Source organism: Choloepus didactylus, chromosome 19, assembly GCF_015220235.1.
Source record: "Choloepus didactylus isolate mChoDid1 chromosome 19, mChoDid1.pri, whole genome shotgun sequence".
Lineage (NCBI taxonomy): Eukaryota > Metazoa > Chordata > Mammalia > Pilosa > Megalonychidae > Choloepus > Choloepus didactylus.
Genome location: NC_051325.1, coordinates 39,765,222 through 39,791,293, shown reverse-complemented (window position 1 = coordinate 39,791,293; position 26,072 = coordinate 39,765,222). Strand labels below are relative to the sequence as shown.

General features: G+C 41.0%; 1 protein-coding gene across 3 annotated transcripts in view; it reads right to left on the bottom strand.

Moving 5' to 3' along the window:
- Nucleotides 1–26,072, bottom strand: part of PHF20 (PHD finger protein 20) — a 179,513-nt gene that overhangs the window by 31,325 nt on the left and 122,116 nt on the right. For all 3 annotated transcript variants that reach the window (XM_037812478.1, XM_037812480.1, XM_037812479.1), the window contains exons 11-16: nucleotides 23,406–23,504; nucleotides 22,560–22,724; nucleotides 20,876–21,054; nucleotides 6,628–6,727; nucleotides 3,817–4,012; nucleotides 725–1,136 (exon numbers count right to left, since the gene is read on the bottom strand). In XM_037812478.1, coding sequence (XP_037668406.1) covers nucleotides 725–1,136; nucleotides 3,817–4,012; nucleotides 6,628–6,727; nucleotides 20,876–21,054; nucleotides 22,560–22,724; nucleotides 23,406–23,504 — 1,151 coding nt within the window. The remainder of the gene's footprint in view (nucleotides 1–724; nucleotides 1,137–3,816; nucleotides 4,013–6,627; nucleotides 6,728–20,875; nucleotides 21,055–22,559; nucleotides 22,725–23,405; nucleotides 23,505–26,072) is intronic.

Below are 26,072 nucleotides of genomic sequence, written 5' to 3'. Positions count from 1 at the left end.
CTCTAATTAAAAAAATATATATATATACACACACACATATATAATAATGATAGGACATATTTCACAGGCTTGTGTATTGGGTGTGTTAAATGAGGTAATCTTTGTAAATGCTTCACACAGTGCCTAGAACATAGATTCTCTCAAGAAATGCTTACTATTATTAAAATATATAGAGAGAGAGTACAACTTTTTTGAAAAGTGCTACCAATTGTAACAAATGTTCCACCCCAATGCAAAGTGTTAGTGGGGTGGTGTATGGGAATCCTGTATCTTATGCATGATTCTTCTGAAAACTCAGGACTTCTCTAACAAAAAAATAAAAATATAAAAGTCTAAGTAAAGCTATCATGCTAAGACTCAGCACCTAGATGATATTATAATATAAACTGTGTTTTTAAAAAAGCAAACTCATTTTCCTAAGTTAATTCCATTTTCCAAGTCCAATCAACCTTCCTTCTCTTTGTCGCCTTCCACCTCTCCACCCTCCCTACTGCTCCCCACTGACCATGCCATTTTGTGGGCATTTCCTGGAATCAAGGATCTTTGCCTTGAGTGGCTCTCCTGACTTTGCACCCACTTTAACAGACCAAAGAAACATCCATGATAAGAAAATTTAAATATAATTTTATAATAAATATGTCTTCTAGAGAACATTTAGCTCAGGAGAACCTACAAACACTCACTCAAATGCCAAATAAAGAACAAGTGCAAGCAAGCCACATACCTTTGGGGAGCTGGGTTTGGGGTCACTATCCCCCCTGCTCCTGTCTTGGTCTAGAGGCCAGCCCAGGCGTGGGGAGAGGGAATCGTCACTGTTCTCATGGAGAGGATTGACTGCATCATCAAGGGCAGAGCCCCGGGTCTCCACCACCAGCTTCTGCTCCACAGCAGGGTAATAAGCGCGGGGCTTCTGGTAGCAGTGCTCGCTGGTGATATAGGATTCCTCCACAGACCGAGGCAGGGGCAGGGGCAGGGGCAGGGGCTTCTCCATTGCCCCGTTCAAAGTTCTATAGCTTGGGGCTTCCTCCTTGGTCTTGGCTTCCGTGATGTGGATATGTTTGGAATGAGATCTCCCCTCCCCTGAGCGCTGTTTCCAAGGCTGACACCACAGCTGCAAATCAGGATGCTCCCTGCTTCTGTTAGGAGGATAAATAGGGAAAAGGGCTTTGGAATAACTGGGACTACTACAAAGTCTTCTCAATTCCCAAAACTCTTCTCGAAGAATGAACAACTACCACCTGGGCCACCAAGCAAAGGGGAATGTAAACCTCAGTCTCTCAGGAGACCACTTCCAGGCAAGTTCCCACTGTATACACACTCAGAGTAGGACTGGACTTGCAGTCAAAAACCTAGATTTGTATTTCAATTTAGCCATTAATTAGGGGTATGGCTATGATGTGTCTCAACCTTCCTCTCTGCAGACGAAAAGAATTATCCCACAGTATAACTGCCAACAGTACCTTCCCAACAGTACCTTCTGTGTTCCCAGGGAAACACAGAAACTAGATCAGTGGGAAAACTCAAGCTTAACTCACCAGCACCTCCCATACGTAGGTACCCCCCACTTAACTGAAGCCTTCCTGCAAGAATGGAATATGTCACAAACATGAAGGAAGGCACAGTGAGTTTACGGAACCTAAAATTCTGCTCTCAAAGGCCTGCAACTATCCTATTCTGAGCCCTTCAACTCCAGCAATCCCCATACCACTCTTACCTACTTAGGTAGGAGAGGAAAAAACAGGCATCAAGGCAGCCTGGGTCCCTGGGACCTCTAGGTAGGGTATAAGAGCCTGAGCTCCCTGTACCAGGAACCTATATGCAAGATCCTGGGACACTCCTCTGAAATCATAATTGCATCAGGGAAAATGGGAGTAACCGCTAACTTTCTGGTCCACCTGTAGTCTGAAATCTGGTAACGTGGAGCACATGAGCCACAGTACAGACGTTCTTTTCAAATAAGGAAGTCTTTGCTTCCTCCCTCCTCAATTTCCTCTGCCCAGCTAAGATCTGAGGCCCCAGCTCCCACTCCCCACAAGAATGACCCTGGCCTTTCCTTGTAAGCTCTGTCAATCATGAAGCAAGTATACACAGCCATACTTGCCACATTTTTTTTTTTTATGACAACAGGTACTCTGTAGTCTCTACCACTTTTATTTTGCTTTGAAAATAAATTCACCAGGTCACTTAGGAACAATATTTCTGAGAGTAAAGACCCAGAGACCACGACAGCAGAGACTACCCACACATACAGACTTACTAAGACCTGTTCCTCCTTTCCCAGGATCTTTTCTCCATTTAAAATGCCTAACAAGGTCTCCCTATATCCTCTTCTGAATTGCTTGAATAGGATTAACCAAATTTAATTCCAGTACAAAGTCACTGCTATAAAGACCAGGAATCTAAACAGGGCTCTGGAAGGGCCAAGGCTCCAGAATATGGGCCAGTGAAAACAAAGAGAACAACATCTGAATGATTTTTCAATGAAAAGAAACACAGCAAAGTTTACAATTAGTGGCACCACCAGGCCTTCACACCAACCACTTTCTGTCTGCCTCAGCCAATTCGTGGCATCACAATAAGAAATTCATTTGGTATACAGAGTGTAGCTTCCACTTTTACAAAATGTGAGGGGACTAGCTAGTCTCTGACATGCTATCCAGGGTTGGTGTTTGATTCAGTTCAACTCAACAGACACTGTCACAGTGACTACTAATTGCCTCTGTGACCAGAGTCCTTCTCTTCTCTTATACCCACCCCACCCACTCCTGAGTTTTAGCAGGGTACATGGCCTTCTGGCTAGTCATCCCAGCAGTTAGGTCTGTCTATGAAATTGCTTGCCTTCCCCTTTTCAACTTTTCTCCCCCTTTTTCTCTTTTCCCCTCCTGGGAACCGGGGCATAGCTGTGGTGCAGGTGAGACTACTTCAACCATGCAGATGCAGGTAGCCCTGAGGGAACACCAGAGCAAGAGACAGAATGAGAAACCCATCTACCTACCTGGCCTGAACCCCTGCCTACCCCAAGCCATTACGTGAGAGAGAAAGAAAATTCCATTTTGTTTGCACTTTCTTTTGGGGTCTTTTGTTATAGAAGCTTAGATTTTATCCAAACTATATAGACACTTGCTGAATAAGATCCTGCTATGTGCCAGCAAGTGGGAAAGGAATCAGCTCCCTATTCTGCCATCTCAGGGCTCTGCTGCTGTACTCTACCTAACACCAGGAAGCTTCTAGGACTGATAAGCATGCAGGAAACCTTGTCAGGGTGTGGCCTAGCATGTCTTTACTCACTTGGGGAACTGAGTCAGGACTCAGGTTCTAATCCCAGCTCTGTCACCAATTTCCTGGGGAACCAGGGGAGAGTTGACCTATTTGGTAAAGTGGGGATACGTCATAAAAGCAAACAGACCTCATATAAGAACCACGTCTTTATTGGAGCCTACACGAACCTAGGTCATCTAACAAGTAGAATGCGATCACAGAAGGAAATGCACCCTCAATTTCACTTATGGCCGCTAAAAGCCAAAAAGTCCAGCTCCAAAAGTCCTAAGGTTTTTTGTATGAGCAAACCACCAAGAGACACACTTACTGAACAACAACTATACTATAGAGCAGGCCTGTCAAAAATATCCCTTTCAGCAGCTTTTAATTTTACTTTGTTTATGAATCAAGAATGTTTACCATGTACCTGATAATTTTTAGTAAAGGTCTCAAACTCAACTGTCTATTAAGCTTGTGGCTCTCCTATTTCTCAAATTTATCCTGCCCCAGAATGTGCCAAATTAGACTCCTCCCCAAAGCTGCAAGTGTCATACTTACTGCAAGATGCTCATCTTGAGTTGTAAGCCGTGGAGAACCTCAATCACTCTCTGCACATCGCCAAGGAGCTGGTGGGTGGCCACAATCTTCTTGGCATTCTGGTGGGAGTAGTTCTCTTCTAGAAATGCCAAGCCATGCATATGTCCCCTGCTCAACCATTCCTTGTCATACCAGTACTTAAAGCCAGGCCTCTGACCTAAAGCAGTGACAATGAGAGGGTTAGTACGTGGCCTTAAGAAAACCTACCCATTTTATCATTATCATACAATTATCACAAAAACTACTAGAAAGATGGATTGATGTATTCATTTATTCATCCCACATACATTTACTTGGTACCCATTAAATGCTAGGGTCTCTGCTAGGTGTTGGTGACAGAGAAGTGAATATGGCATGTGTTTTTCTGACCTCTTGGCTAGAGGTGCCTTGGGAACCTGGATATCTCTTTAAATTTAAATATCATTTCCTCCCCTACTTAAAAACCTACAACGGCTGCCTACTGCTCACAGAAAACCCAAAGCCCTAACTCTGGTCTAATGAGGCCTACAGGACCTGGCTCTTTCCTGCCTTCCTCTCCCCAACCACACACTGGCCTCCTTTCAGTTTCTGGTCTTTGGATCTGTGCTGTAGCATCCTCTCTAGAGAACTACTTTCCAAGGTCTTTGCTCCTCACCACCTCTTCCTCAGAGAGGCCTTTTGTTACCTCCCAAAGTAACGGGGCCCCTTCAGTGCCTCCTAGACATTCACTATCTAATTACTTTCTTCCCCCTCACAGTACTGATCACTACCTAACATATTCTTGTTCGCTTGACTTATTCTGACATCTGTTTCCAGCCCCCACCCTGCTAAGAGCCAGAAGAGTAGGGACCACCTTGTTCATGGTTGTATCCCCAGTGCCTGACAAAAGTCATCTTGGATGGATTTATTAAATGATTGGAAAGAAGCCCCAGGTTCCTCTCCAATTGTACCCCTAACTAAGATGGGGCCAGGCCCCTTCCCTTCTCTGGACCTCCATTTACATATTTATTACATTGACAGATGAACTAGATGGCTTCAATGGTCTCGTTCATTACAGGGCTCTTGAAGAAGGTCTCAAAACACAACTGCACATGACCATAAGTGTCTCCTACTCCAAAAGCCCAGGGAACAGCCTTTAACGAGACTGTTATTCACATTTCAATACTTATAAAAAACCCTGAATCCCCATCAAGATCCTTTGGCTCTTTCTGGCTTTATTAATGCACGTGGTGGGGATGTACCTTGATTCTGTTAAATAATATCTTTAAAAAGTAACCTTTCAAGAATCAATCTGTTAGGTTAAACTTTTGACCCAAGACACTGCAGAGTCAAACATAGGCTATAAATGCAGACTCTGTGACAGATAGTCAGGGCTCAGTTCAAGGAGGTGTCTAAAACCAGTCTTGGGGATTAGAGTTACAAAAGTTTGGAAAGGCAAAAGGACTTGATGAAGATGATGTATGTAATTTCTAAAAAGGGAAAAGAGGAGGGGAAGAGTGAGAGACAATAAGGTAGACAAAAAGAGATTTTTAAATGGTAACCTAAGGAGCCCTAGGGGTTATGTAGGGGAACATTAGAGGCAACTGCTGTAGGCAGGGGACTAAGCAGCAAATTCAGAGCAGAACAATCTGTTTTACAAAACAACAGTCAGAGACCCCGATTCCCATCTCTGGTCTGGCACTAACTGGCTGAGTGATCTTGGGCCAGATATGGCCCTTTTGGGCCTATGCTTGCTTGCCTGTCAAATATGGGGACTGAACTAAGTGGTCTCTGAGATCCTGCCCATCAATAATATTCTATGACTCATGGACTAATCTTCTGACCGTGCTCTTTCCTTGGGATAAAAGGATAAGTAGAGGCAGATACCTCTTTGCCTGTAGACTAATCTAGGACAAGAAAACTCAGTGTCACAATAGAGGTCATCAGGCCTAGAAGGGCCCTGTCTGCTGGAGAATCAACTGTGGTAGCCAGCCTTTCCCTAAACAAGCAGCAAAATCAAAATCAAGAGATTTGGTCCCACAAGCCAGTTCTAATTCCAATTTGTTTTCCAATTTGAGCATCAAATTCTTCCTCATAAGCAAAATGGGACTAGGAACTCCTACCAGGCCCACCTCAAAGGACCAAAAATAAGTGGAAGCTCTAAAGCATTGTTTAGCCATTTGGAATTGTGGGACTAGAGCTGAGAGAAGATACCCTGCCAGTGGTAAAGGGAGATAATGTCACCATCTCACTGACAGTAAGACAAGAACTCACAGCTCTACAAGCTACCCTGAGATTCTGGAAAGAGGTACTAAGTACACAGGCCACCCATGTGGCCATGGAACTGTGAAACTAAGGAACCTTATAAAGAATTAGTTAATTAACTACTCTGTGCCCTCTGGTGACAGGCTCTATGCAGCCACACCTTTCCCCTTCCCCTCAAAGGCATATCTTCCTACATGGTAGCAGTGAAGCCACCAAAGGGAGCAGAAGGAAGTTTCCAACTCTCCAACAGCCCCAAAAAGCCAAGGACAGAGCCCATATGCCCATCCTCATTTGCTCTCAAGAAAAGGGAAAGTTCTAGCTCAAGGCCAGGACATCCACTAGGTGGACCTCTTCATAAAGGTTCTCTTACTACTAAGTTCAGAATAGCTGGCCACCAGGCAGGCTTGAAACAAAGGTGAGAAGGAGGAGGAGTCTGACCAATGCTGAAGAAATTAGTGTCAAGACCACAGACACTTAGAATGATTCACAGCCACCTGTGCTAAGGAAAAAGCTACATACTGTTAATATCCCTGACTCCAGATTCTCTACCTGGAGGGTCTTGGCAAACATAACAGGTGTATTTCTCAGGTACATTTTCTTCCAGTAATCCCATGCAGACCCCATGCTGCCAGCACTGGCACTCTTCACACTGTTAGAATTAAAGAAGCAACAAAAATTAAACTCAGAGAGTATCCTTGATCCAGAAGTAAGACCTACCTGAGTGTGAGGGGGGAGTAAAAGGAGAGGGGAAGGAGGAGCATCCACTACTGGCTTAGACAGGACGTGAACTACAACCAGCACACTGTCTAATGTACCGTCTAATATGGCAGCCACTAGCTACATGTGGCTATCTAAATTAAAGTTAACAAGTTAAATTAAAAAATCAGTTACTTAGTCCCACTTGCCACATTTCACATGAGGCTAGTGGACAGAACAGATAAAGAACATTAGTTCTATAAAACAGTGCTGATGCAGTATAATTTCTAGAAGTTTTATTTTACATTTCTGATCACTTTACGGGGACAAAGAGGATGTTGTTCAAGTCTTTAGAGAAAGGCTAACTTGAAGCTGATAAACTTGACAAACCTTAAAGTCTGGTTCATTTGTTCATTAGCTATGTGACTTTGAACAGGTCACTTCTCTTTCTGGGGCTTCAATTTCCTCATCTGCATAAAGGGATACTTCTCCTACCCTCCCCATGTGTCTGTGTGTGAAGAATCACTGGATCATGTACAAAAGATCACTGGACAGAGCTCAGCACACAGTTTTTATGTGTGTATCAAGCACCTGTTACTACTACAGGTCAAGCCAACTCACTTTGATGCCTTCTAGAATAATAATGCACCAACACTTTGCATTTATTCTCTAAATATTACCAAAAGTCACACAGGTGATGGGAAGAAAAAGTGGATCAGAAAACAAGCCTCATTAATTTCAAAGCTAGTTCTTTTAATGCCTAGTTTTCTGCCTTCCCAGAGTGTGTGTGGGAGGATGGGGAAAGGGAAGGGAAGGAGCTGACAACAAGGGGAGCATGTTGGGATGGCCTGAGGAGAGTAAGCCTAAGGGCTAAGGTTCTGGAGGAAAGAATGAAGAGGAAACACAGGCTCCAAGGAAACATCAGGACACTTCAAAGCGAGTAATTCCAAACCAGGGTCCTAAACCTTTAACTACCCAACCAAACAAATTAGACTGAAAGGTGGACAATGAGCTTCCTAGACATGGCCTTAAGGGTGGGCACTAGCCTGGTCACAAGGGATGGTCCTTGGCCACTTGAAATGAGAATGGGCCTGGCATCAAGAGGTCGTCCAAGGGAGAAATAAACTCTCTAGAAAACTAATCATATCAGAATCAAGGGGAGCAGAAATGGAAGAGACTTCAGATAAGATATGATCCAGATTCTTCATGTTACAGTTAGGAAAACTGAGGCACAGAGAGGGAAAGTAATGTGTGTAAGACAACAAAGACAGTTAGTAGCAGAAAACTGACATAATTAAGAATGAAAATCTGTCTCACCAAGGACTCTGCTTCTTGAGAGTTAGGATTTAAAAATGAATCAAATGCCACTAAGTTGCAAAACTAAAAATGTTAACTTTTTGATGTGAAACTGGCTTAAATACATTATATATTTTTAATAGTTTAAAGGAAGAAATGGATATGAATAACAAAAAAGATGAAATACCTAAGAATAAGCCTAATGAATATGCAAGATCTTTATGAAGTAAAACTTTAAAATATTACTGGAGACACAGAAAATCAGGATTATTTTTGGGGCCAAGGAGGGGAAGCAATAAGAGAATACTATCCCTATTTATACTTAAAAAATATTATAAAGGTCCAATAGTTAGAATTGTACAAGCAAATATAGAGAGATGGATCAATGAAAAAGAAGAGAGAATCCAGAAATAAATCCAAATACATATGGAAAGAGTAAATAAAGGTGGTATTTCAAACATGGCATGGTGTTGGAACAACTGGGCACCCGGAGCTCTCTCTCTTAATACCAGGATAAATTCCAAGTGCATCAAATATTTATAAGGATTAAAAAAAAAATAAGCGAAGACTCAAAGGACTAGAAGAAACCAGGAGACAATTTTTTAATAAACTTCCAACGAGGAAGCAACTATGATTAAAATCTCAGAAGCCATTAAAGAAAAGTTTGATACATTTGGCATCAAAAAATCCACAAGACAAGAATTACCAAAACAAAGTCAAAAAACAGGTGACAAACATTGGCATGGCTTGAGGAGAATAAGCCGAAAGGCTAAGGTTAAAATAGTTGTAACACTTATCACAGTCAAAAATTTTCCCTACTCTATAAAAACTCTGTACAAATTAATATGAAAAATACTCACAACCCAACAGAAAAAAAGGTTATAAACAGAGTGGTAAAAAAAAAAATTCTTAGATAAATAAAAAGATATTCAAATCAACTAGAAAAAGAGTAATGTAAATTAATGCAAGTAACTTGAATTAACATAAATGAATGTGAAATAAAACCAGACTAGGTTTTAGAATTACAGGTAAATTTCTTTCTTCCTTATGTATTTCTCCTTTATGTATTACCTGAAGTTTTTTATAATAAGTACTTATTATTTTCAACCTAAAAGTGTCACTCTAACTGGAAAACTTTTTTTTTTTTACATTCAATAATCATTTTATTAGTTACAGAAGAATCCCCACTAGTATTTACATAGTGCAAAAAAGCTGTTATTACCCCCAACATGTAATATAATTATCCTTCATACAGCAAAAGAACAAAATGAAAATCCCTTCATGTTATAATTCATTACTTTTTGCTAGCTTTTTATTAGAGCATTAAAACTGAGACATTAAATTATAAATTTATGTGGAATATTTAGAAATTAAATCACAAAATAATGCAAATACTTTAAGAAGTGATTTGCCAACAAAGTTTAAATTTTTATCACTGACTTGGATTCAGATTTCAGATAGGGAAACATTTTGGTTGATTCTGTATGTATGTGACGGTTCGATGGGGTAAGGGTGGAAGAAGATGTTCGTAAATAAATCATTTCACAGAAAAAAATTTAAATCAGTACAAGAGAATTAATTTTTAACATTCATTAAATTAATATTCTAACCTGTTGGCACAATGTACAGAACATACTTACATGACAGGGTTGGTTTTTTTGTTGTTGTTTTAAACAAACAGCAGCTTAACAAACAGTAATACTTCTTAATACATATATTTAAAGTAAAAATGTGTTACAATTTAACAGCTTTATGTTAAAGAGTTGAAAATGAATATAGAGTTCATTACTAATTTGCACATTACAATTCCCACCCACCCACCTCCCCGAGCTTAGTAAGAAATCAGACAAGTGCATTATTTGGATATTAATTTCTTCAATATTTAATTAAACTATGTGAATTTCTTTTGACTACTTCTTTTCCAAATACTGGAAGCATATAAAATACCTTCTCTGCAAAGACCTCCAGCCAAAGCCTTTAAAAATTTTTCATTATTTTCCATGCTTAGTCAAAAGAAATATATTGTATCATTTACAACATATTTAAACCAAAAATTAAGCTAATATGAACATTTGTCTTTTGAGAAGTAATTTTACAGCAAACAAACCTACTGAAGCAGAAATCTAATTTTGGGAGTGCAATTCATATTGAAATTCATACACATATATTGAAATATAAATCTAATAATTAGTGCCAGTAAAACAACCTCTACAAACTAAGAATTAAGAATCACTATCGTTTTTATTTCTTGTGATGATGAAATTTTACTCTTATCATTAGGTCTTTTTCTAGGTTTCCAAAGAGCCAATTATCATTAGGTCTTTTTCTACGTTTCCAAAGAGTACAATTTTAATGTGTGTATTCCAAAATGTTAACTGATTTTCTCTGGGGGAAAAATAATCTGTATAATTCTTATTTTCTTTTATGTGATTTTCTGCATTTTTCAAATGCTAAAATTATGAAAAAATTTTAAAGGTTATTAAAAAATAAATTACAAAATGGTTCGACAGACTATTTTTTTTTTCACTCTTCTGACCAGCAAAGACAAAACAGTTTGATAATACCTTGTACTGAAAAAGAGTATGGGGAACAGGCCCTCTCATAATATTGCTGGTGAGACTGTTCTTTGGTACAACCTCTAAGGAGAGAAACAGCAATATCTGTCAAATTATAAATGCATATACCCTTTGGTTCAGAATTCCACTCTGAAAACCTGATCCCACAGGTATACTTACACAAATACAAAATAATTTATGAAAAAGTTATTTATTGCATCACTGTTAACATAAAAAACAATCTAAATGTCCAACAACAGGGAAAGGGCTAAACGAATGATGATTCATCCATTGTGCAGCCATAAAAAAGAACGGGGAAGCTTTTTTTAATATCTGAAAGTGGATCAGTGAAATTATATATTTTAAATGAAAAAAGGAAAATAGGTTAAATGCTACCTATAGAACACTAACATTTGCATTTAAAAAAATAATGGGTGAATATATTTGTTATTGCTTGTTTAGCCATAGAATGGTTTGGGAAGGATACACAATAAACTGATAAGGGCTGCCTCCAGAGATTGGGTAGTTGGAGGATAGAAGAAAAGGGTAAAGCTGGGGACCTTTTGGATTTTTGAACCATGTGAATGCATTAGCTAAGAACAAATATAAATTTAAAGACAAACAAAAGCTTTTAAATGGGCTTCTTAAAACCAATATACAATTTTATTGAGGCTGGGTACCCAATATATGTTTCTTACAATTTTACTGAGGCTGGGTACCCAACATATATTGTTATTCTAGGGCGTTGGCAAACTAACAGCCCAGAGGACAAATCATGTAAATAAAGTATTACATGAGAACAGCCACACTCACTTTCTACAGGCTGCTTACAGCTGCTTTCAGACTACAGAAACAGAGTTGAGCAGTTGCAACAGAGATCATCTTATCTGCCCCTTTAAGAAAAATCTGCAGAATCCTGCTCTAGAGCAATTAAAATAATTTAAATTTCTAATGGTTTTCCTGATGTTAGTTGTTTATGTGATGCCAGATTTCTCAAATATCCATGATTATTAAGTAGTACTTTAAACTTCGAGTGACTGTAATTAGCAATGGTAAATAAAATCAAATAATAATATATTTCAGTAATGTAGGTACCAACCAAATAATGAAAATGATCAAAGAAAATTATTTCTATAAAGGTAATGCATGCATCTTCTAGAAAACAAACCCTAAATGTATTCTAAGGATGTGTAGAATATCATTTTAGATTAAACATTTATTTTAATAAAAATTATTCCTGCCTTCCCAACTAAACGATGAATAAATTTTAAAAGTTTATATTGTATTTAGATCCAGTGACATCATCAACATGGTGACGTAAACAACTACTGAAAACTTCTCTCCAGAAATTCAACCTAAAAAAAGGACAATTCTGAATTGTTTGAAACTCTGGTTGAGGATACAGACTGGAGAAGGACCCTGCAAATACTGAATTGAAGAAAGAGAAGAAACATCAGGTAGGACTCTTCCGTTCCAGACCAGCTGGTCTTCTCCCCTCCCCCTCACTCAGTCTCCACGTGGGAAAGGCAAAGACGGGACCCTTCTCACAAGGGACATAATTTTTAAATCTCTCACAGCAGTGACACATACCCTCACTGTCTGAAGACCCGAGGGACAGGGAGGACAATTCAAGGCCCAGGTCAGTGAGGGATAAAGAGACTGAGAAAACGTGGTCAGAGACTGCATTTCCAGCCCTGGGTCCAAAAACCCTTCCCCGACTCTTGAGGGAACAGCAGCCAGTGGCCATTTCCCTGCCTTGGGGAGGGCTGGAGTACTGGGGCAGCTGAGGGAGTACTCTGCCACAGATGGAGCCCACATCGAGCCAGATTTTGGTAGGCAAAGTGAGGGCATAGGAATCCCACAGTTCAGCCTCCTGTGTAGACACAGCCTGTGCTTGGAGTCAAAGCAGACTCCGAAGATGATTAAGTTACCAAATAGTGCCATCTGTTGGACAGTCTGGAAAGTGCAAGGGACCCAGACCCTTTATTAGGACCACAGGAGCTGGTCTACATGCCCTATACAGAAATCAGGCCCTGTTTTGGCTGAGAAATACGGACAACCCAACTGTCAAAGCATGGCTCTAAAACAAACTCAAACCTTGCTAACCAGTGGAAAACAGAGCACCACTGAAGTCAGCAGATCTATATTACCATACACAGTGAACTTGCTGGGGTGCCCAGTGCCTACCTCCCATCCCTGTGGCAGGCCACAGTGGGTGCCTGATTTTGGGGGAAGACAGGGGGCCAGAGCCAATATGACAACTGTCCAGCAAGAGAAACAAAGAAATACAGAGAACAAAGAAAACCAACAAGAAAACCCAAGGCAAAAGAGAGAAAACAGCCTCTAGAATAAACTAGTTAAGAAAATCAGATGCCTAGACAACAAAAAATCATGAGCCACACCAGGAAACATGAACAAACTATCACCTCAACTGAGATTCAGGAGTTGAAACAACGAATTAAAAATGTTCAAACAAATCTTCTAAATCAAATAACTGAGTTGAAAGAAAATGTGACAAAAGAGATGAAAGATATAAAGAAGACACTGGGTGACCTAAGGAAGAATTCGTAAGCTTGAAGAAACAAATGGCAGAACTTACAGGAATGAAAGGCACAATAGAGGAGATGAAAAACACAATGGAGACATACAACAGCAGACCTGAAGAAGCAAAAGAAAGGATTACTGAACTACACAGGACACATAAAATCCTACACATAAAAGGATAGGGAAAAGAATGGAAAAATATGAGCAGGGTCTCAGGGAACTGAATGACAACATGAAGAGCATGAATATATGTGTTATAGGTGTTCCAAAAGAAGGGAAAAGGGGCAGAAAGATTAATAGAGGAAATAATCAATGAAAATTTCCCAACTCTTATGAAAGACATAAAATCACAGGTCCAAGAAGTGCAGCATACCCCAAACGGAACTGATCCAAATAGACCTACTCTAGGACACTTACAAATCAGATTGTCAAATGTCCGAGACAAAGAGGAAATTCTGAAAGCAGCAAGAAAAAATCAATCCATCACATACAAAGGACAGTCAATAAGACTAAGTGCAGATTTCTCAGTACAAACCGTGGAGGCAAGAAGGCAGTGCTATGATAGCTTCAAAATACTGAAAGAGAAAAACTGCCAACCAAGAATCCTGTATCTGGCAAAACTGTCCTTCAAAAATGAGGGTGCGTTTAAAATATTTACAGATAAACAGACACTGAGAGAGTTTGTGAACAGGAGAACTCCTCTAAAAGAAATAGTAAAGGGAGTGCTACAGACAGATAGGAAAAGACAGGAGAGAGAGGTTTGGAGAAGAGTGTAGAAATGAAGATACCAGGAGACAGAAAGAGGGTAAAGACCAGGCATTTGATCCTGAAGGAGTACAGAATGTTCAATAGGATTGATTGTATAGATCCACAAATGGATAGCACAATACTGGGTGATAGTAGCATGACACTATAAGTACACTGAACAAAGACGACTGTGAGTATGGTTGAAAGAGGAAGGTTAGGGGCATGTAGGACACTAAAAGGAAAGATAAAGACTGGAATGGTATAACTTAGTGAAACCTAGAGTTGTTAATGATTGTGATTAAATGTATAAATATGTTTTTACATGAGGGAGAACAAATAAATGTCAACTTTGTAAGGCGTTGAAAATGGGAAGGCATTAGGGAAAAAATACAATCAATGCAAACTAGAGTCTATAGTTAACAATAACATTGTAATATGTTTCCATTAATTGTAACAAAGACAATATACAAAAGCTAAATGTCTATAAGAGGCGTATATAAGGGAGGGGTATGGGATTCTTGGCATTGATGTTGTTGTCTGACCTTTTTATTGTATTTTATTTTTTTCTTTTCTTGCTTTTTAGTTGTGATATTCTTTTCTTTACTTTTTTCTTTTTTCACCTCTTCCTCTTTCTTTGTGGAAGAAATGGAAATGTCCTTATATAGATACTGGTAGCGAAATACATAACTATGATTATACAAGGAACCACTGATTGCTTACTTAGGAGAATAAAGCTGTCTAAAAAAATAAACAGAGGGATACAAGTCCTGGAGAAAACATGGAGATAGGGATGTACCTAATCACCATTGGTGGGAAGTAGAATGGTGCAGCCCATCCGGCAGGTAGTGCGGTGGTTCCACGGGAAGCTAAGCATGGGTTGCCACGTGGTCCTGCAACCCTGTTACTGGGTATTTAACTGGAAGAACTGAAAAGAGGGACATAAATGGACATTTGCACAGTGGGGTTTATGGTGGCAGTATTCATGATTCCCAGTGGATAGAAGTGGCCTAAGGGTACATCGACTGGTGAATGGAATGGCAAACTGTGGTGTAAACATACAATGGAATACTGAGCTGCTACATGAAGGAGTGAAGTTGTGAGGTATGCAGCTAGGTGCACAGACATTGAGGACAGTATGTTTAGTGAAATAAAGCCGAAATGAAAAGACAAACGTTATAATGTCTCACCAATATGGACTAACTATAATGTGTAAAACCCGAAAATTGAATCTGATGGCACAGGTTGTTAAGTAAAGGTTCATAGATTGTAAGCTCTTACAGCAGTTACATCTATTTCTGAGTTGTAAGGGCTATTTCTAAATTCTGAGCCTGAGCTCTCTGTGTATAACCTGATCGGGTCCCTGGAACTTTGGGTATCTGTGTGACACCTGAGACTATGAGCCAGAGTCCAGTAGCTATGAATGTCAGCATTACCCATACAGCAAATGTTAAGAAGTCTGAAAAAAAGAGATCAGACTTCAATTAGAGATACGAACAAAACGGACTTGGTTAGGATTAAGGTAAGTCAGACTAAAGGGTAAAGGATGATACTGACTGTTTTAAAACTTCAACTTCTGTGTGAGACCAAAGGAAGAGATGTTTATTAGCTGCAAAATCTACATTTTTTGTAGCACACTATATAATATAACTTGTATGGTCAGTTTATTCAAACACAATAATTACATGGAACTTTGAATAGGGAATAAAATCTGGTTGGTTTGTACAGGTTAGTGTGAAGCCCCAATACAACCCAGAGTAATTTGAGCAGAGAATAAAAACATATTTGCCAAAGCCCCCTTGAGGGACTGGGGGAAAATGTGGAAACACTGGACTTCCCCAACTGGGGAATTACTGATATTCTCACAAACAATGGGGACTACCAATTTAGAAGGCTGAGCCCACGATCTTGGGGCTTGCCCTTATGGAGTTTGTTACTGCAAAGGAGAGGCTAAGCCTACTTAAAATAGTGCCTAAGAGTCACCCTCAGAGAACTTCTTTTGTTGCTCAGATGTGGCCTCTCTCTCTAAGCCAATGCTGCAGGTAAACTCACTGCCCTCCCCACTACATGGGACATGACTCCCAAGAGTGTAAATCTCTCTGGCAACATGGGACATGACTCATGGGGATGAGCCTGGCCCTGGCATCCTGGGATTGAGAAAGCCTTCTTGGACAAAAATGGGGAAGAGAAATGAAACAAAGTAAAGTTTCAGTGGCTGAGAGATTTCAAATGGAGTCGAGAGGTCATTCTGGAGGTTACTCTTATGCGTTAGATAAATATCCCTTTTTAGTGTTTAGGGTATTGGAATAGCTAGGAAGAAATACCTGAAACTGTTGAACTGCAACCCGGTAGCCTTAATTCTTGAAAACGACTGTGTAACTATATATAGCTTACACTGTGTTACCATGTGATTGTGAAAACCTTGTGGCTCCCAATCCCTTGATCCAGTGTACGGACAAATGAGTAGAAAAATGAGGACAAAAAGTAAATGAATAATAGGGAGCGATGTGGGATTTGGGATGTTTTGAGTGTTTTCACTTCAATTTTTATTCTTATTCTTTTTTTTGTGGCAATGAAGATCTTCAAAAATTGGTTGTGGTGCTGAATGTACACAACTATATGGTACTGTAAACAACTGATTGTAAACTGTGGATGACTGTGTGGTTTGTGAATATATCTCAATAAAATTGAATTTTAAAAAGTTGACATTATATTTGTTCCATTTAGCTCCCTGTAAATTTCTGCCTTTTGCTAAAGTTACTGAATGGAAAAAGTACATTGCTTATAATGTCAAGGACAGTCAGAAACCATTCCTCCACAACTCAAAACCAACTGGACATATTTTTCTCAAGTGGACAAGCAGAGATGACGTCTAGAACAGAAAGGTACTCTTCACGACAAGGTCAGACAGGAAGCCACAAGTGCTGAGCTGGGCTGCAGGGCAGACCCTGCAGAATTGTTGAAGCAGGAGATGGAATGTCAGTTCCTGACTCTGCCATACAAAAACTGGAGTGGCTCCAACAGCTCCAAACATTTTTCCTCAAATAGCACTTAATGGCACATCAAGGTCACAGAAAAATCCATGGAAAAAGTACCACTATAGAACAAAACTGGGTCTCAGACTGCTAAGGCTGTATAACAGCCCTGCAGGCAGAGACCTTCATTACTCACCAACTGAAGAGTTCTATGGACAAATGAAGCCCAAATCCAATCAGTCTACCAAGGCCCTGAGCTGAGAAGACACCCAGAGAGACAGGGTGGATACTCAGGATCTCCAACAGCCATTTAAAAGCCAAATGCAAAAAAAAAATTTTTTTTTCTAATAGTTTTCATGTTATATAAGTTTTTCTAAGAGGTTCTGCCCACATTTTTTTTTTTTAAATTCCGTTTTATTGAGCTATATTCACATACCATACAGTCATCCATGGTGTACAATCAACAAAATAGACTGGGGTGATAAATGCACAACTATATGATGGTACTGTGAACAGCTGCCCATGTGTTTTTAAAAAATGGGACTATTCAAAATGAAACAAAACAAAACATGCATGATCAAATGCTGACACAATGGTGCAAAGCCTACTAGGACACATCATCTTGTACTGCTAGATTGGCTCAGTATTATGTTGTCCTCGGACAAAGCTTTTCCTCCATCTCTGATTAATCAAAGTAACTACAGTGCTTAGTAAAAGTCACCACTGCAACAGTCATGTGCATCAAGCTTGTCTCACTGAAGTATAACCAAAAAAAGAAAACAAATGAGCTGCTGAAGCTGCTCCAGGTCAGCAACTGTCACTCTCTTATCAGACTTCATGGGAACATACCCAAAATTCACATTCCTGAGCTGAGAAATGATTACACATTTTGAACTTCAAAACCACTGCTTTTACCTATTACATGCTCTGGGGTTTTGATAAAGATTCCATTAGAACAAAGGGTTCTGATGCTGAAAAACGTTTGAAAATCACTGACCTAAGAACATAAATATTTAGAACTATTTGAGACCATTCATGTAACCTTAAATTCCCAGTTTACTATGGAGACTATTCAAAAAGAAAAGAAACTTTCTTAACCTAAAGAGCGTATCTGTGTGTGCATACTAATGGGGTGTGTGTGTGTGAAGGAGTTTGTGAGCCCGTAGGCAATGACATTACTTTTCAAAAGCAAATTTTGTTTCACTTCTCAAGTGTAAATGCGGATCCCTAGAGCTAATGGCAGCAGAGGGGAAAGGATACTTCACTGGGAGTTCTGGGTTCACATCAGAACTAGATAATTTATTTGGTGGTTCTGCAACCATGGACAAATCATTAATATCTCTGTAAATTTGTTTTCCTATATATATAATGGGACCTCAAAGACCTTATATATAATGTTGAGTGAAAAACGCCACTCTGAAAAAAATGTACAGCTCCATTTATGTAACAATCATGAAATAACATAATTACAGAGGTGAAGAACAGAGAACATATTTGTGGTTGCCGGAGTTTAAGGATGAGAGGAGAGGCCGGGTACGGCTACAAAGAGGTAAGAAATCCTGTGGTAATGATACACTATCTTGATTACAGGTGGTAGTTATACAAGGTTACATATGTGAAAACTGCACAGCTATACACAAATACACATGCACAAATGGGTGCATTTATTACTGGTGAAATCGGAATGAACTCTACAGATAGTGCCAATGTCAATTTCTTGGTTTTGATATTGCACTGTATTTGTGTAGGATGCTGGTGTGGGAAAGGGCCTGCAAGAGAGGTTCATGGGACTTCCCTGTATATATCTTTGCAACCTACTGTGCATCTATAATTATTTCGAACTGAAAGTTTAAAAAGCAAACAAACAACAACAACAACAAAAAACCCGAAAAGAAAAAGCAAGTGGGCCAACTTACTCTCTGGTCCTTTTGAAATTTTATAGAACTCTAGTAAAGTCCCAATGTTTCGAAAAATCAAAGGAAAAGGAATTGTTGGGTATAAATAAGACAAATTCAAAGATAAAGGGCATAAATCCAATTGTATATGAAGTCAAGATGCAAAATGGATGCCATGCAGACCTACAGCACTTTAAGGGCCAGCAAAACTGTAACAGAGAGCAGGCCAAGAAAGCTGGGCCTTTTTCTCATGATTTCAACAGGCTAAGTGGACTTTTACTAGGTGGTGGGCAGCCCACCCTCTTTTCTGGGGACAATCCCACCTGCCACCCATATGATAAAAGAAGTAGGCCCCAGGCAGCTACTTTGTTCAGTGTGATCCTGCCCATACTCCCCAACCTCCACCACCACCAGCCCAGATGACTACACCAAGGGTGGGCATTTGAACCATGATGAACCTCTTCCCTCAACCCTACACTATGGCCACAGGTGACTGATTCAAAGGCTAATTAATACCTGTTCTAGTTTGCTAATGCTGCAGAATGCAAAACACCAGAGATGGATAGGCTTTTATAAAATGGGGGTTTATTTCACTACACAGTTACAGTCTTAAGGCCACAAAACGTCCAAGGTAACACATCAGTAATCGGGTACCTTCACTGGAGATGGCCAATGGCGTCCGGAAAACCTCTGTTAGCTGGGAAGGCACATGGCTGGCGTCTGCTCCAAAGTTCTGGTTTCAAAATGGCTTTCTCCCGGGATGTTCCTCTCTAGCAAGCTTGCTCCTCTTAAAAACGTCACTCATAGCTGCACTCCTTCAGTCTCTTTGAGTCAGCATGTTTTATATGGCTCCACTGATCAAGGCCCACCCTGAATGGGTGGGGTCACACCTCCATGGGAGTATCCCACCAAAGTCACCACCCACAGCTGGGTGGGGCACATTCCAAGCAAATCGAACCAGCACCAAAACGTCTGTCCCACAAGACCACAAAGATAATGGCATTTGGGGGACACAGTACATTCAAACCGGCACAATACCTCACCCAAACTTGGCTGGAATTCCCTCCCCAGTAATTTAGAATTGGAACTGAGATTCCAATCTCAGCCTGGCTAGTCTCTTGCATGCAAAAACATACATAAAATGGTGTGTGTGTGTGTTGGGGGCGGGGGGGTGCTGCATATAGGAGACCATACTGCATTTTCTAAGAAAGTAGGCCTATAATAGCCAAAAGAAAAAGAACCAAGTGGACTCCTTCAAGGAGAAGCAGGAAAAGAGGTTGACCAAGCCATTCAATATGGAATTTTAGGCTCCTGAGCCAGGCTGCACTCCTGCCCCAGGATTCCAGGACCTGACACATTTTTCCAACAGCATCTGCACCGGTCTGCAAAAGAATTTAAGCCAACATAACCATGCCTAACCTAAAAAAATCAGATTCTCTGGACGAGGCCAGGCCAGACAGCTGCCAAGATACTTAGGGTATTTCTTACAGCCCCCGAGTCAGCCAGACAGTAGTCATCTCCACCAGAACTGTGCTTGACAGCAAGACAAGGGCCAGAGGAAAGCAGGTGCTGGCCAGTGATGGGCTCCCCAAGCAAGCAGGGAGGGCCCACCCAGAGGCACATCCCAGAGACGGAGCTGACAGATACAAATGGCAGGAATACAAAGAACAAACACAGAATTTAAAAAGCTAGCCTCCATTTCTCTAGGCCATAAAGAAAATTTGCCTCAAAGAAATGGTATGGATCCACCAGAAGAAGATTGAACTGCCATTCCAGAAATTTGGGTCTCTTATTCTGTTACCATAAACAAGGCCCTCTCCACTGTGAGTCCCAAGCCTCAAACAGTGCATGAGAGGTTTAGACTCAACAACTCCTCAAGTCCCCACTTATTCTATTAAAGGGCTTTTAACACCAGCCTGTAACTTAGAGGAAGACTAACCAAAAAGCAAAGCTCAGTCTGCTGCTGATGATACTGTGTATCAGGGACTTCTGACATGACTCACCAATTTTGCTGACCTCAAAGTATAATCCCTCAAAATTCCCTCCAAGGACCAGTGTGTTCTCCAGACCTGACTCCTAGAAGTCTACCTACCTGAATCATGAAGTCATTTTCCTCTTGGACCTCACAGATGCAGCGGACCACCTCAAAATCATAGCGGTCATCTCTATCAAGTTCCTCATCTGGGTTGGTGGTTACATCGATGTCTTGGCCATACTCCTCTTCACTCCAAAGAAAGCTTTCTGAAGAGGACTCACTCAGATTATCCTCCTCTGGAAGACAGGGAAACAACAGTCACTATTTTAAATTATAGCCATAAAATTTTTAAAACCCTGAACTGTCAAGAGTGGAAAATAACCTAACATACCAACCGATCTATGAAATTTCACAGAGCTGAGAAATGGGAACTCCAAACCGTACCTTGGGCCTGTCATCTAATAATGGTCCAAATGATGTATGCTGCCTAGCGATGAACTGCACTCTAGTTCCTCATTTCAGTGAGAGGAGGAAGCCCCAAATAAGTGGCTGCTCAAGGTCAGAGCTCTTTGACTACAAAAAAAGAGGAGCTACAATTTCCCATGAATCATCAGACCATTTCTAATAACTCAGAAGTATTCCTCAGCCTCACCCCAGTCAGACAAGACTTGGCTTATAGTCACTCTATATCCAAAGCCAATGTTCCGGATGCCAATGGCCTTTCTCCAGTGAAGGTACCCTACTGTTGATGCCTTTGTTTGGACATTTGTATGACCATAAGACTGTAACTTTGCAACCAAATAAACCCCCTTTATAAAAGCCAATCCATTCCTGGTATTTTGTATAACAGCAGCATTAGAAAACCAGAACAGTAAGGAACATTCTACTAAGTCCAAAACTGTAAAGAAGGTGTTCTAGTTTGCTAATGCTGCCGGAATGCAAAACACCAGAAATGGATTGGCTTTTAATAAAAGGGGGTTTATTTGGTTACACAGTTACAGTCTTAAGGCCATAAAGTGTCCAAGGTAACATATCAGCAATTGGGTACCTTCACTGGAGGATGGCCAATGGTGTCCGGAAAACCTCTGTTAGCTGGGAAGGCACGTGGTTGGCGTCTGCTCCAAAGTTCTGGTTTCAAAATGGCTTTCTCCCAGGAAGTTCCTCTCTAGGCTACAGTTCCTCAAAAATGTCACTCTTAGTTGCTCTTGGGGTATTTGTCCTCTTTTAGCTTCTTTGGAGCAAGAGTCTGCTTTCAACAGCCACCTTCAAACTATCTCTCATTTGTAGGTCCTCTCTCAGCTTCTGCACATTCTTCAAAGTGTCCCTCTTGGCTGTAGCTCCTCTTCAGAATGTCACTCTCAGCTGCACCGAATTCCTTCTGTTTGTCAGCTCATTTATATGCCTCCAGTGATTTAATTTAGACCTACCCTGAATGGGTGGGGTAACACCTCCATGGAAATTATCCAATCAGAGTCATCACCCACAGTTGGGTGAGGCGTACCTCCACGGAAACACTCAAAGAATTACAGTCTAATCAACACTAATATGTCTACCCACACAAGATTACATCAAAGATAATGGAGTTTGGGGGACATAATACATTGAAACCAGCACAGAAGGGAAACTCAGGGAAGGCTCACCTAATGGCCTTTGTTTTATTTGATGTATTTCTTATTTTAAAACTATGACGGACCATAGTTGGCAGAGGGCCTGGGAGTAGATTATAATATCAACATAAATCCAGCCTTCTCAGACTATACAGCTCTCTACAAATGACCAGGCCAGCAGAGAGCCTCCTTACCAGATATTTTCACTTTCTTTTTGTGGTTTCCAGATTCTGAGCCATGGAGTTGTGGGCTCATGTGGGCCCCAAGCTTGTGTGAGGACCCGCACCTGGTGACAGCAAATGCCTTGGGTGGAGAAGGTTCCTGGGATGTGTCACTGACCTCCTCACTGCAGGGGCATTCTGCAAGAACAGAATCAGAAAGGAATGAACAATCCCAGGCATCATCAGGGCATGCCAGAATCAATCCCATCCAACCAACAGCCCTGCTGTTCAAATAGGTCGAAGACTCAGGGGCAATTCAACCACAAAGGGGTGTGGAGAACAGAATTAGGGATTAATACTTCCACTATCTCCAAGGACTTCAAAACCAAATGCTTCCTCCTCACCATCGCCCCCACACCCCGTTTTTCTAAACCAGAAGATAGGGTGAAAATAAAATGTGGCAATCTCTTTGACTCCAGAGATTGGAATGCTGATTTTTCTAAAAATTATACTTTTTTTGTAGAGGATAGGCACACATACACTTATCAAAATGGTTCAGAGATGCATGCAAACAAATACAGCCATTCATCTGCATATCTTCTCTTACGTTGATGCTTTCATGCATATCACCCTGTAACAGGGCACAATGGCCAAGGCAGCAAGCGGGAAGGGTTTTATACATGCCAACCAGGCCTTGAAACACCAGGGGAGTGTGGGCTCTTCCCCTGCAGGGCCTACTCCAGCATGAGCTGTGTAAAAGCCTGCTGGCTCCTCCTCTCCTCAGTGTTGGCTCAGAGGCCAGCACTGGGGAGAAAGCAATCCCTCTCCACCCATGGTAAGGCCACCCAAGTGATACACCTTCCCAGGCGGAAAAATTACCAGGTTTGACTTTCTTTTTCTTTTTCTTTTTTTTCTTTGGCTTCACTCTCACAAACTCTCTGAATTTCTTCTCTTTATTCTTTTCCTTGTCTTTTGTTGCTAGAATTAAACACAAGTATTAACATTTTAATTTCTTTTTTTTTTTGGACACTGGGATGTTTACTTTCCTCAGGTATTTAAGCATGCCCAAAGCAAACAACCAAAATGGGTGGTAGAGCAGGCTCCTTGGACTGGCTCTGCCTGAGCAGTCACTTTCCTTCCCTCTGAAGGTTCCAGAGCAGGCTGCCCTGAGTCAAAACCACTCCTCAATCACTTTAGATCAAAAATCTGCAAACTATAGCCTACACCTGTTTTTTGTAAATAAAGTTTTATTGGAACACAGTCATGCTCATTCATTTACATGTTGTCAATGGCTGCTTTCCCATTTCAATGACAGCTGAGGAGTTGCAACAGAGATCATAAAATCCTCAAAACCAAAAACATTTATTAACTGATCCTTTATAGAAAATGTTTGCCAACACTCTACTTTTAGATCACTCCTCCTTAACCATCTCATAAGGTTTGTTTTGAGGATTAAATAAAATGATACAAGAACTTGGAACAGTGCCCAGCTCACAGCAAGTACTCAAATGCTAGCTGTTAGTACTTGCTTACAATATTCTCTTCTCCCTGGAAACTGGTACTGGTCTGCTACTGGCTCTCTTCAGACAGCCTGACCAATGGTTCCATGACCCACTGAGCATGTAGTTGGCTGCAGACCTTCCTCCAGACTGCCCAAACAGGGTTGGACAAGAAGCAGCTTCTTGTCAGTTGCCAGAGCAACTTGATGCCAGAGAAGGGTCTTAGGCTATGCTCTAAGACAGCCATTTGCCCTCTCTCCAGGCTGCAGGTCCCCATCAGAACAAATACCAAAGCCCTTTTAGCTGCCTCTCTACAGCCTGACCCCTATTCTTCCATCAGATCATCACCAACTTATGAGAGCAGGAGGTCGACTATCATCAGACTGCTGCTTCCAAGAGAGTAAAGGAAAGAATAAACACCACCACCACCACCTCAGGCAGAAATACTTCTATAACACAGAGCACCGCCATGCAGCTAGGACAAGCAGTGACCAAGAGCATGTTCTGACCCGCACAAGGGGATGGCAGCTCAAGGGCAGAATGGGAGTGAGCATGCTCTTGGGAGGGATTCCCACTGCCTATTAGAGGAAGTGACACCACCATTTTACCATGTCTACCTTCCAAGCCTCATTCTCCATCAGTAGTACCCCACCATGGGTCCCACCCAGACATCAGCCCAAGGGCTCTCCACTAAGCCCCTCCCTCAAGCCCTGCATTTTTCATCCTTAGTTCATGTGGCAGAAACTGCTACGCAGCCCCAATACCCACTGCTCTACTTCTTCCATAGGAAAAAGACTGTATTTTCCAGCTTTCTCTAAGCTACATGTGGCCATGTATGGATGTTCTGGCCTAAGGGATATGAACAGAAGTGATATGTGGCACTTTTGGGTTGTGACTTTAAAGAAAGAGGCATATCCTTCCCATCTAATGGCTGGAAGACAGGACAGGTGAGGAGTCATCTTGAACTACGCATAGGAGAGCAACTCCTTAGGCCTGGTAGAACAATGAGGAGAAAGCTGGGCCCTGGAGCTTCCTAGAGCTATAATGTGTGGCTTGGAGTTTGAGTTGGGGAGATTCACTTTGCTTCAACACTTGGTAGGAGTGGGAAAAAAAAAAAATGGGTAAACCGTAAGTTTTTGGTAGGAGGAATGGCTAATTAAAGTATGGTACACAACTGTCAGAATGAGGTGTGTGTGTGTGTATGTATTTGTATATATATATATGGAACAAGAGTCAAAATATCTTTAATAAAAAAGAAAGCTGCCTATGATATCAACTATGTAAAAGAAGTTTTATATTTTGACATCCAAGTGTTTGGATATCTGAAAAGGTAAAAAAAGAGTTGTTAAAAAGTTACATCTTTAAGGGAGTAGTGGTGTCATGGGAGGGAAACCTACTTTCCTTTTGTATTGATTTTATAGCAATCACATGCCACTTTTATATTTAGGGATAAAAGTAAAAAAAAGCATAGATCCAATCTCGGAGTCAATGAATCAAAATGTCTGGAAAGCAGGGAACAGAAATCTAATTTTTAACAAGTCACCCAGTGATTCTCATGCAGCCAGGTTTGTCACTGTTCCAAACGAAACCTGGGCCAGGTAAATACTGTAGGAAATAAGCTTGCCTCCAGAATTAACTCTGTGATAAACAGCAGAGAAAATAAACCCACTAAAAAGACACAGAGAGACTTTCAGGAAGGTGGTGGAGTGGGTGCAGTGGAGTAGGCTTTTCCTCTGTGAAGGAAACTAGAGAGGGGCTGGAGGATACCCGAGACCACAGTTTCAGGGTGTGAGTGGTCATAGAGGGATTCCTATAGTATGTGGTGGGGACATGGATGGAAAGGTGAAGGGACTGTGCCTCAAGGGACGGGCCCAACTCTGCAAACAGATTCATCACCCTCCGTCTGACATGGGATAGGACCCCCCCCGGGTGAGTTAGTCTCCCTGGCAACGTGGGACACAGATTCCAGAAATGATCCTGACCCCGGCATCGGGGGGTTGAGAATGCCTTTTTGACCAAAAGGGAGAAAACAAAGGCAACAAAATAT